General features: G+C 38.1%; 1 protein-coding gene across 3 annotated transcripts in view; it reads right to left on the reverse strand.

Annotated features, from left to right (window-relative positions):
• Positions 1–11,438, reverse strand: part of LOC138978407 (arf-GAP with coiled-coil, ANK repeat and PH domain-containing protein 2-like) — a 94,762-nt gene extending 83,324 nt beyond the window's left edge. For 2 of the 3 annotated variants that reach the window (XM_070351144.1, XM_070351142.1), the window contains exons 1-8: positions 11,265–11,438; positions 10,527–10,584; positions 7,977–8,035; positions 6,194–6,254; positions 4,837–4,854; positions 1,502–1,555; positions 873–931; positions 179–362 (exon numbers count right to left, since the gene is read on the reverse strand). In XM_070351144.1, coding sequence (XP_070207245.1) covers positions 179–362; positions 873–931; positions 1,502–1,555; positions 4,837–4,854; positions 6,194–6,254; positions 7,977–8,035; positions 10,527–10,584; positions 11,265–11,317 — 546 coding nt within the window. In that variant the 5' untranslated portion in view covers positions 11,318–11,438. The remainder of the gene's footprint in view (positions 1–178; positions 363–872; positions 932–1,501; positions 1,556–4,836; positions 4,855–6,193; positions 6,255–7,976; positions 8,036–10,526; positions 10,585–11,264) is intronic. The other variant, XM_070351143.1, reaches the window with a different exon arrangement.
• Positions 11,439–11,594: the final 156 nt, after the last annotated feature.

An 11,594-nucleotide genomic window follows, 5' to 3' on the forward strand; every position in this document is an offset into this window, starting at 1 on the left:
GGCGTATACTGCCTGAATGGCGGGGTAAAAACGGTCATACACGTAAAATTCCACTCGTGCTAAAAACATGAGTGAACGTGGGATCTAAGCCCATGAACGAAGAAGAAGAAGAAGAAGCAGAAGAAGAAGCAGAAGAAGAAGAAGAAGGTTGAATTCTGTTTGGAGTGTACATGTTTACCTCAAACACATAGTCCAGGGAAGTGTGAGCAAAGCAACTCTTCATGGTGGTCAGGTCGTTCAGGGCCTCTTTACACTCCTGGGGTTTAGTCTTCTGAGCTTGCGAGTTGCGTACCAAGGCCGCGTCAAGGTCATCGCTGATCTTCTCAAACTGTTTCCGCATGTCCTTCATCTTGCGTATGTCTCTAAAACGTGAAGATAAAAGAACATGATACACTACACTGCAATACATTACCTTATCATATGATCAAGGAAATGATTCATTGTACACTGCAAAACAACAGAATAGAATACAATACAGTGACACTTTGTACTTCAGTCATCACTGTAAAGATATTCAATCAAGGTCACAGTACAAGCTAGAGAAACACAGTTTTGATGAACAAGTTTCCCTTTGACCCTATTTTACTAAGTTTCTTTTGCAAGAACATTTCACAAAGCCCTACATGTTGAATGAAAACCCTGGGCACAAGTAAATCCACTATTCGTCTGTAGTATCAATATATGGGTCAACTCCACTCATAAAATATTATTTTAATACTTTCAGCAGTACTTTGATCTTTGTATAAGGAAGTCTTTCCCCTCAACAGTGGCAAGCTTGTTTTGCACTGTGAGAATTCTACTGCAGCATTTCATTCTCACCACAAACCATCAATTGTGTTCTGTATTTATAAGACTCTTAAAGGAATACTTACTTTTTGATGAAGGAGTTGAGATTCTTACATACAGATCTATGAGCTTGGTCCATTAAGATCTGAAACGAAAGCAAGCACAATTACTGTCGAGTATGATATCATTTGAATTATACAGTTTCAGAATTAACCATTTTTCAGTCTCAAATTAATGAACCTCAAAATACCCTTCAGACTGCAGGCACAAAAACTGAGTTGAGTAACACACGTACCAGGTGTTAGCAAAAACTTGGATATGTAAGCTGTGTGACACTGAATATGTACTTTGAAGCCATTCATATGATTTAACCATACCACAACATACTGAAAGTACCTTACAATAATATTTGTAGGTTTGAACCCGACTGGCTCTAAAGATTAACCACCAGCCGGAGAGGAAAAATGTGAGAGAAACCGAGAGAGAATTGAATTAAATTGAATTGAATTAACTGAACTTTATTTTACAAGAGAGAGACAGTGAGAGAGAGAGAGAGAGAGAGGGTGAGGGAGGGAGATTCACAAAATAACAGCCTATACATTCAAATTTGCACATCCACATTCAATTCACACTTTCAACCGTCTCTAAAAGAAGGAAAACAAGAAACGAAAGAATGAAGAAAAATCTCCAAAGGTATCAGTATAATTCCACTTACCCCATAGTACCTCGTCATTTCTGTCATCGCATGAGCAAACCGGTTGAGACTTGTCTGAAAAAAAAAGAGAAGAAAACAAAGAGAAAATCATTAGAACAGTACTGTCATCAAATATGAATTGAATCAACAACACAGCAACGGAATACATCCATCTAAAGATGTAAAATAAGTACTTTTAAACGAGACTTAAAAGAGTAATACATGTATTGATATCAGTCCTTATTTGTTCCTGAATCTTCTCTTTTTTGCTGCTTGTCTTACATGATTGTATGCATATTGATGGTAAGAATGTCTGAAGTGGCTGAAGGGTAGAAGGAGAAGTGGAAGGGGCTGAACTGTGCTTGGGAAGGGAGGTTTTCAAGGGAGCAGATTTGTAATTGAATTTGTATACCAAACACCTGACAGTTTAGTGTGGTAGATTTTATTGCTGACCATGTAAATAATTATGCTTTCAGAATACTGACTGTGTACCTACAATCTATTCAAAGTTACCCATATACTGGATGCTGACTTGAATGCAATCCACAATTAACTGAAGAACATTCATGTCTCAAGATGAAAATAAAAACTGAATACCCAGCGATTTCATGCAAATGTCATATATTAACTGCTCTAAAGTTTTACCTTCAGCCATGTTGGGCAACAACAACTACAAAAGGCGAAAAAAAAACAAATGATTGAAAACAAAGACCAAGTACCATTACTGTCTTTTCTCAAGCGACCCAACCAACTGAATAAAACTTTCACCTGTTACCCTATTCAAGAGGAAAGAATATGTCAAAGACAAACAAACAAACAAACAAGCAGTTCTCCTGGAAACTTTACCTGTACACAAAAGTTTATGTTATGAGCATCAGTGTACGAAAAACACATATCAGACTTTATATATATATATACATATACAAGTTTACAACCAAGTGTAAGAAACCATTATGATTAGATTTCACAGGTTTTAGTCAAAATTTATTTTCTAACACACCATGGACCATTTTCAGCACAGTTTAAAGTAACGCTGCATGCAGTCAGGGGTCATCTTTGCAGCTCCTGAGTCTACCTACACCCTGCGCTTTTCAAATTTAAACAGAAACAATATGATATATCATTCCTTTTGAGAACTTTTTGAACAAAAACCCCAAAAAATGTTTTAAATGCGTGAGACACTACAGAGAAAAAGTCAGAAGAAAAAAAGCTGAAAAAATATAACATATCTGACAACTTGCATGCCCAGGCAAATAATGGTGAAAAAAGACTAGAGACCAGACTACAAAATTCTGAAATTTAAGCATGCAATTCTAATTCTTTTCTGTTGTGTGTTCCTTGTAATTTATGACAGTTCATTACAACTACAAATGCAAGGTCAGTTCTCTTACATGTTCAAGGTGCATTTTGACATACAGAAAATCAGTCTCAAGTAGTCAAGACGAAATTTTGTTTTGCTACTGTTCATTCTGAATGTTCACATTCACCAACTTTTCAATTTTCAAATTGAAATGACCGAAGCCAAATGACAGCTGGGAAGACAACATAAATATATATACATCATTACATGTATATATAATTATATATTTTTTTTATAAACTGAAAAGTGTACAGGAAGGAACAAGTTTAGCAACAGCAGAAACTGTTAAAGTCAATGCTCTTCAAAAGACCTATAAGTATTACTGCGCAATTTATTTATTTTTATAATTTTGGGGTTCTCTTGTTTGTTCAATGCTCTTTCTCAGCATTTCCTTTTTAAGTTGTGTTTTTTTCTTTGTCTCTGGTGTACTGTCGAGTCTAGGCACTTAAAAACATGCACTTTCTCTGTCCATTGTCATTCGTATCTGACACTGCATTTTAAAACAGGTTCTACACATGCACTGATCTTCTACTCTAATCACATTGATCTGATGACTTCATCTAAAAGTAAAAGAAGAATTAAATGAACACATACGTATGTGGCTGCATGACAGTGCAGTTAGACAATCAATTCTGTCTGTGCTGAGTCTACTCACACACACTTACACTCCAGCATAACCACACCTTTTTACATTTAGTCAAGTTATGACTAAATGTTTTAACATAGAGGGGGGAATCGAGACAAGGGTCGTGGTGTATGTGTGTGTGTGTGTGTGTATGTGTGTGTGTGTGCGTGCGTGCGTGTAGAGCGATTCAGACCAAACTACTGGACCGATCTTTATGAAATTTGACATGAGAGTTCCTGGGTATGATATCCCCATACGTTTTTTTCATTTTTTTGATAAATGTCTTTGATGACGTCATATCCGGCTTTTCGTGAAAGTTGAGGCGGCACTGTCACGCCCTCATTTTTTAACCAAATTGGTTGAAATTTTGGTCAAGTAATGTCCGACGAAGCCCGGACTTCGGTATTGCATTTCAGCTTGGTGGCTTAAAATTTAATTAATGACTTTGGTCATTAAAAATCTGAAAATTGTAATCCAAATTTACGTTCATCTTATTCTCCATCATTTGCTGATTCCAAAAACATATAAATATGTTATATTTGGATTAAAAACAAGCTCTGAAAATTAAATATATAAAAATTATTATCAAAATTAAATTTTCGAAATCAATTTAAAAACATTTTCATCTTATTCCTTGTCGGTTCCTGATTCCAAAAACATATAGATATGATATGTTTGGATTGAAAACACGCTCAGAAAGTTAAAACGAAGAGAGGTACAGAAAAGCGTGCTATCCTTCTCAGCGCAACTACTACCCCGCTCTTCTTGTCAATTTCACTGCCTTTGCCATGAGCGGTGGACTGACGATGCTACGAGTATACGGTCTTGCTGCGTTGCATTGCGTTCAGTTTCATTCTGTGAGTTCGACAGCTACTTGACTAAATGTTGTATTTTCGCCTTACGCGACTTGTTCTTTTTGTTACAGTTCAACACAAACAGGTCTCCTCCTCTTTTTTCTTTCATTCTTGCTATTGTTGGATTACAAAATACACAAACTATTTGATAAACAAACAATCAAAAATACAAGACCGACTGAAAATTCTCCCTGAAAATTCACACATTCACTGTAGTCTTTGTCTCCAAGAAACAAAAATGCATAGCATTCATAATATGCATACAGTCAACATTCAGTTCGTGCCCAAAACAATCATAAACAATGCTCATAGTCATACCATTACCAAGTCAAGACTGAACAATACAGACTTTGTCAAAATTCAACAATGCAGACGAAAGATCAGCTACAGCATGGTTAAATCGCAAGGTCAAGGACAGTTAAAAATGGGTCACAACTCAAGTCACAGAAAAAGTGGGTCAAGGTCACAAAAAGCTGGTTAAGGTCACCAAGGTGCAGAAAGAGCATATAGTACTCACTGCCACTTTTTCCCCGTCCTGCCAAAGGGACGTGCACAAAACAATACTCTAAAGTAAACATTAAGCGCGCAAGGTACAGCATAATGCATAGTTTGATTAGATCTATATTTCCCATCCCATCTTGCACTAACCCTGATGACTAAAAGCCAATTTCTCTTTAAAAGTCAGTGACTATCAAAACAAAGAAAAATTAATGAAGGTGTGTATATTCAACTCTGGGTGTGCGCTAAGCAAAAGCACTTCTACACTAATTAAACGTAAGAAATAATACACACATATGTACATGAGACGCAAAATAATGAAAAAGGCAGCATATGTACCAACGTAGCAACAAAACAAATTCCCATGAAATTGAAAAACTCAAGATTTTAACTCCAGATATATGTCATTGTCAGGAAAAAAGTAGTCAATGAGAGGGATGAAAAGAGTAATGTAAAACAGAAAATGAAGTGAAATCAGCCTTCTGCTAACAAAGGATTAGTTGTACAGTCGACTCCGGTTAATCGGCCACTTTTGGGACTGACTGAACTATGGCCGATTATCCGAAGTGGCCGATTAACCGAACATTTTAACACATAACTACGTATGAAGAAAAGATTCGGTCCCAGGGAAAATTGGCCGATTATCCGGATGGCCGATTAACCGGAATTGACTGTAGTAAATGCTTTTTACATCTCTCTCTGAAATGTCTGTACTGCATTTTTGTGTTTACTTGTACATTTACTTAAAGTGGCCTTATCAGTTATAAACATAATAGCTCTCCTGAAAGTTTTGGAGTCCAAATTAAAACTAAACAAAAAAGCCTTAATGTCTACTTTCTAAAAAAAATTCATTGGCAAAACTACTAGAATATACTCATTGCACTGGAACACTCTGTTGTATTTTTGTCTGGGAAATTGCCAAAAGCTGTTACATCGGGATTGCAAAAGCAAAGCAGCCTTGAAGATAGAGAACAGCAACACTGATGCTAAGGCCTAAAAAAAAAATAGGTGTGGTTACGGTAACCCGACCTACCCTTTTTTTAGGGGCCGACCCTATAACTTTTTATTACATTTGTCAACAAAAAAAACAAACAAAAAAAAACAACCCGAGTGCAGAAAACGCAATGAAAGCGAAAGCGCTCTAGTCGCACACTTATTTCCTTGTCAAGTAGGTTTAATTTGTACACATTAGAAAAAAAAGTTTTAAAAAAAAAAGTGATTGCCTACCTTCCTACCCTATTTTTTTTGGCTATGTTACCCTAACCACACCTATTTTTTTGTGTGTGCCTAATGTCGAGTAGTTCAAAAGCACGAAGCTAGGTGTATAATAAAGGAAATGTATGATGCCACATGTACATGATCAGTAGATGACCTACCGACACAAAGGAGTCATCGTTGAAGTAGCTTGCCAAATCTCTCACTCCAACCACAAAACCACTGAAATTAAACAAAAGTATTATGTATGAAAAAGTTAAAATAAACAGAAAAATGTACGCGTGTGTGTATATGTATGTGTCTATGCGTGAGCAAGCATGTGTGTCTGTGTGGGTGGAACCGGGGTGTTGAAACGCATGCACGTGCACCCCCATCTGACAAAAACTGACACCTTTCAAAGCACATGTAGCACTGGAAGCACACACAAACAAGAGGCGAAGCCATCAAGGCTCACGTAAGAAATCGACAAACAGTAATACAAACTCAATCACTCCGTCACACATACACACACACACACAGAAAGAGCATAGGTGAAACTGTGCAAGAAAGCGAGACATTAGATCTAGATCTGTCTGTCTGCATGTAGCCTACTTACAGGGACACGACTGCCAACTAGTCTCGGCCCGCTCAAAATAATAACGACCGAGACTTTCAGTACTTCCTTCCCGTGGCGTCTAACCCTCTTACGTCATAATGTGACGTCAATGTAATGTGACGTCTTCAAATGTTAGAGTTTCTACCACAGACATACACACGCACGCACGCACGCACGCACAGACAGAGTTACGATCGCATAGGCTACACTTACGTGAGCCAAAAACCCATCTTGGCAATAAAACATATCATTGGTAGTATTCATAGTATTACGGTTATCATTTTAGAGTAATTCTGTGTACATTCACAACCAGTTTTAATGAGTCAAACAAGATTTCAGAACAGAAAGTTGAGCAAAATCATCATCAGACAAGAAGAGCAAACGCTCGATCGAGTCACTTTCGCAGTTCTGAATATTATATGAGGCATCAGATGGACAGGAAGAAATTGCTATTCACAACACAATACAGATGTAAATAATTTGATGTAAAGAATAATCCTATAAAGTTTGAATCAAATCCGATGAATAGTTTCAGAGATATGATATTTCAATTTTTTTCCTTCAAGACATACCTGTGACCTTGAAAAAGGTCAAAGGTCACCAAAGCAGACGTCAAAGTGTAGAGGTCACTGGGAGTCACGTTCACATAAAATTTGAGCCCGGTCACTTTTATAGTTTCCGAGAAAAGCCCAACGTTAAGTTGTGTGTTGCCGAACAGAAAAGGCTAGTTATCTCCCTTGTTTTTCTGATAACGTTCGTAAAAGGCTACAGATGTAAATACTTTGATGTAAAGAATAATCCTACAAAGTTTCAATCACATCCGATGAACTTTGTCAAAGATATAAAATGTCTAATTTTTCCTTTGACGCTGACCTGTGACCTTGAAAAAGGTCAAAGGTCAACGAAACCATCGTTAAAGTGTAGAGGTCATTGGAGGTCACGACTAAACAAAATATGAGCCGGATCGCTTTGATAGTTTCCGAGAAAAGTCCAACGTTAAGGTGGTGTCTACGGACGGCCGGCCGGCCGGCCGGCCGGCCGGCCGGACGGCCGGCCGGCCGGCCGGCCGGACAGACTAACACTGACCGATTACATAGAGTCACTTTTTCTCAAGTGACTCAAAAATTATACTTCAAGCAGATTCCTATGACTATGAGTATAATACACCACATACAAATTACAATACACAAAATTGTTAGCACTACAAGTACCTGTTTTAACACACACACACACACACTCTCTCTCTCTCTCTTGTGCTGCCAGGTACTCATACATGTATTCACAAACATATAATTCATCAACGTTTCACTCAGTTCTCTGATTGATTATTTCATACTATTAAATCATACCTGCTTGCAGAGCTGAACTGCTTTCCAGAATCAATCATCACAGTGCATAACTTCACAAGCTGAAACACAAAATGGGAAAATTAACACTTATCAACAACCATCAGAAACAGACAAAAAGTGATAGATTACATACATACGTTTGAAATGATTCTTGTAACCAACACTAATTTGTATCCCTTTTTTTTGCTCTGTCACCACCCCCCTACTCCTATAACCCTCCTCAACAACTACACATCAACATGTTCAAAACAAGCACACATAAAACAAAAGTTAACTTACCTATCCACCCTACCTTTTCAGCCAAGTAGTCAGAAACAAACTTACAACAAACTGTCACTGTCAGGCTTTGAGTAGTTTCAGGCTGCCCCTTTCAAGTCTTCAGTACTAATATTCCCCAAAACACACTCAACACAGAAAAAAACTACGTTAACAAATAAGAGATGTAACTGTAACCACTCTAATTCTAAATACTGACGACTACATATCGACAATCTAGAGTTCTTGCAGGGTTCATACAGACACCTGACAGTGAAATTCAAGGAGTATTCAAGGAGTTTTCAAGGAGATATCCCTTCGCTACTTGGCTGTCGGGGAACATTGCCTGGAACTGTTTGGAGTTGTTCTCACACGACTTGAAACTGTAGTGCGAGTTCACAGCGTTCATTGTCCACATGACTTCCGATTTTAAAACATCGGTCTTGGTGCAAAATGATGAAGAACGACTATCAACGACTATCAAACTAGTTGATAGTCGTCGTCGGCTTCTGTGGCGCACCCGCCAACCACCAACCCAGGCGGGTTATCCAGATCCAGATCCAGATGAAAGAGTCCGAGAGGACGTTGGCATTGCGGGACCCGGGGTTGCAGTTACAGAAGCAGACTGAGAGCTTTGCGATGACGTTACAGATAAGAAGTTTGCAATCGGGACTACAGGTGCAGACGCTTTTAAATTATTTGTGTGTTTCTTTCCTTTTGCGTGGCTAACCAGGGCTGACTCGCCCATCACTGAAATATCCACACGTGCTTTGCAGCATTTGCAAAAAGCCTTGTATTTGTCGCAATCCCGCTGGATCCAATCCTTGTATTCCTTTTCCTCCAGCCATCGTGGGTTAAAAAAGCACTTTCCACCCGGCATGACTACGATTTTCGACCGGCGATGGCTTGAAACGCTGTCACAATGAATCGACACAATGCGGCTTCTTCAGAAATGGCGCTAAAAGCTACCCGGATGAAGGGGAAGTAATCGGTTTCAACTTCCCTTCGCACGATGGCAGACGACACACGACTTGCACACAACACGCACACAATCGATATAAATTGCTGAAAAACTTTAATATTAACATTTTTGACTCACATGCGAAGCAAAAGTGAGTCTATGTACTCACCCGAGTCGTCCGTCCGTCCGTCCGTCCGGACGTCCGGACGTCCGTCCGTCCGGAAAACTTTAACGTTGGATATTTCTTGGACACTATTCAGTCTATCAGTACCAAATTTGGCAAGATGGTGTATGATGACAAGGCCCCAAAAAACATACATAGCATCTTGACCTTGCTTCAAGGTCAAGGTCGCAGGGGCCATAAATGTTGCCTAAAAAACAGCTATTTTTCACATTTTTCCCATTTTCTCTGAAGTTTTTGAGATTCAATACCTCACATATATATGATATATAGGGCAAAGTAAGCCCCATCTTTTGATACCAGTTTGGTTTACCTTGCTTCAAGGTCAAGGTCACAGGAGCTCTTCAAAGTTGGATTGTATACATATTTTGAAGTGACCTTGACCCTGAACTATGGAAGATAACTGTTTCAAACTTAAAAATTATGTGGGGCACATGTTATGCTTTCATCATGAGACACATTTGGTCACATATGATCAAGGTCAAGGTCACTTTGACCCTTATGAAATGTGACCAAAATAAGGTAGTGAACCACTAAAAGTGACCATATCTCATGGTAGAAAGAGCCAATGAGCACCATTGTACTTCCTATGTCTTGAATTAACAGCTTTGTGTTGCATGACCTTGGATGACCTTGACTTTGGGTCAAGGTCACATGTATTTTGGTAGGAAAATGTGTAAAGCAGTTCTTAGTGTATGATGTCATTGCTGTAAAGGTCAAGGTCAAGCATGTGAGTCGTATGGGCTTTGCCCTTCTTGTTTGTTGTTGCCTGCACTTCAGAATTCAAGGAGGTTCAAGGAGGTTAAACACAAGAATGACCATTTTCTCCAAATTCAAGGAGATTCAAGGTCCTTGAAAAGGGGGGTTGAAAATTCAAGGAGATTCAAGGAGATTCAAGGAGCGTACGAACCCTGTCTTGTATCCCTTTCTTTCTTAGATTGTATTATTACTATTAGCCTCATTTGGTTAATATTATGATTCTTCATAACAAATTGATTGTCCACTGTACACACAGACTCCAAAAATTATAAAAGTTACTTAAACCAGTTAAAGTTCAACCATGAAGCTTTGTTGCAGATTTTAAGAGTGAAGATACTATATTTTACATGCACACTTTACATCGAGAATCATTTAATTTCCACACTGCTCTTACCTTTTCCAGCTTGACTTCCAGGTTTTCAATATCAGACTCTGCCTCCTCCAAAGTTTGGCTGAAATAAAAACAAGACACAAGTTGAACATGTATTACACAAATGTTCTTTTTTATGGGAAGAACATCAAAATGAAAGAATTTACAAAATCTGGTGTCTCATAAGTAGAAATCGCCAAAATATTACACGCAAAACAATTTCTAAGTCCTAAAACAAGGAAAAAACACATAACTTTCTTAAATATTATCATACATAAATGGTTCTAATATTATTTTAATCAGCATAAAAAGTTCTATAAAGCTGTAACAAATTCATTTCATAAACTTTGTTTTCAAAAATTTTTTTGGAATACCTAGTAGAAAAACTTCCCTAAATTAACAATGCTAAAGTTCAACATAACCCTGTTGTGGTTAAATGTCAGCTAGCATTAACTATCAAGGCATAGAACAGACATGCCTCTTCCAAAAGAAAACTTTCCATACGTTGTCTTGAACTTGAACTTGAAGTTATTATTGGTCTTGAAATTCAGCAGGTTTTTCGAAGGTCAGGGTAATCAGAAAGTCAGAATCCGCTAATCCCCACAAGATGTATGAGATAAATGTTGCGGTGCTTTCAGTTACATCACAGTTATGATACACTGTAACTGTAAGTTGGATCAAACGTAAACGATGAAAAGCAAAAGGGGTGGGGTGCAGTTGAGACAGAACTCGATAATGAAGCCCTGATTCATCAAGTCTTACCGGAATTTGGGGGAGTCTTTGAGGCACTCCTTGAAATCTACAGCTTGTCTCATCTTGTACTTGTTGTTTGAAAACTTCAGTTGAAAGTGGGCATCATGATCACCAGCCAGAACGGGTTATGCTTCCCTCTTCACCTCTCATCAATATTTTTCCTCCACCTACTTCCATGTTTTCTTTTCTACTTCCGGTGACTTTCGTAGGCCGTTCTTGTTCTTTTCCATTTTTGTGGGGGCCAAAAAAAATGCAGAAATTAGAACGAATTTGCCAATTGAATATTATTTAGCGATTTTTCTTGATCAAAAACATTTATGATAACGATTCAATATGATG

Source organism: Littorina saxatilis, linkage group LG10, assembly GCF_037325665.1.
Source record: "Littorina saxatilis isolate snail1 linkage group LG10, US_GU_Lsax_2.0, whole genome shotgun sequence".
Lineage (NCBI taxonomy): Eukaryota > Metazoa > Mollusca > Gastropoda > Littorinimorpha > Littorinidae > Littorina > Littorina saxatilis.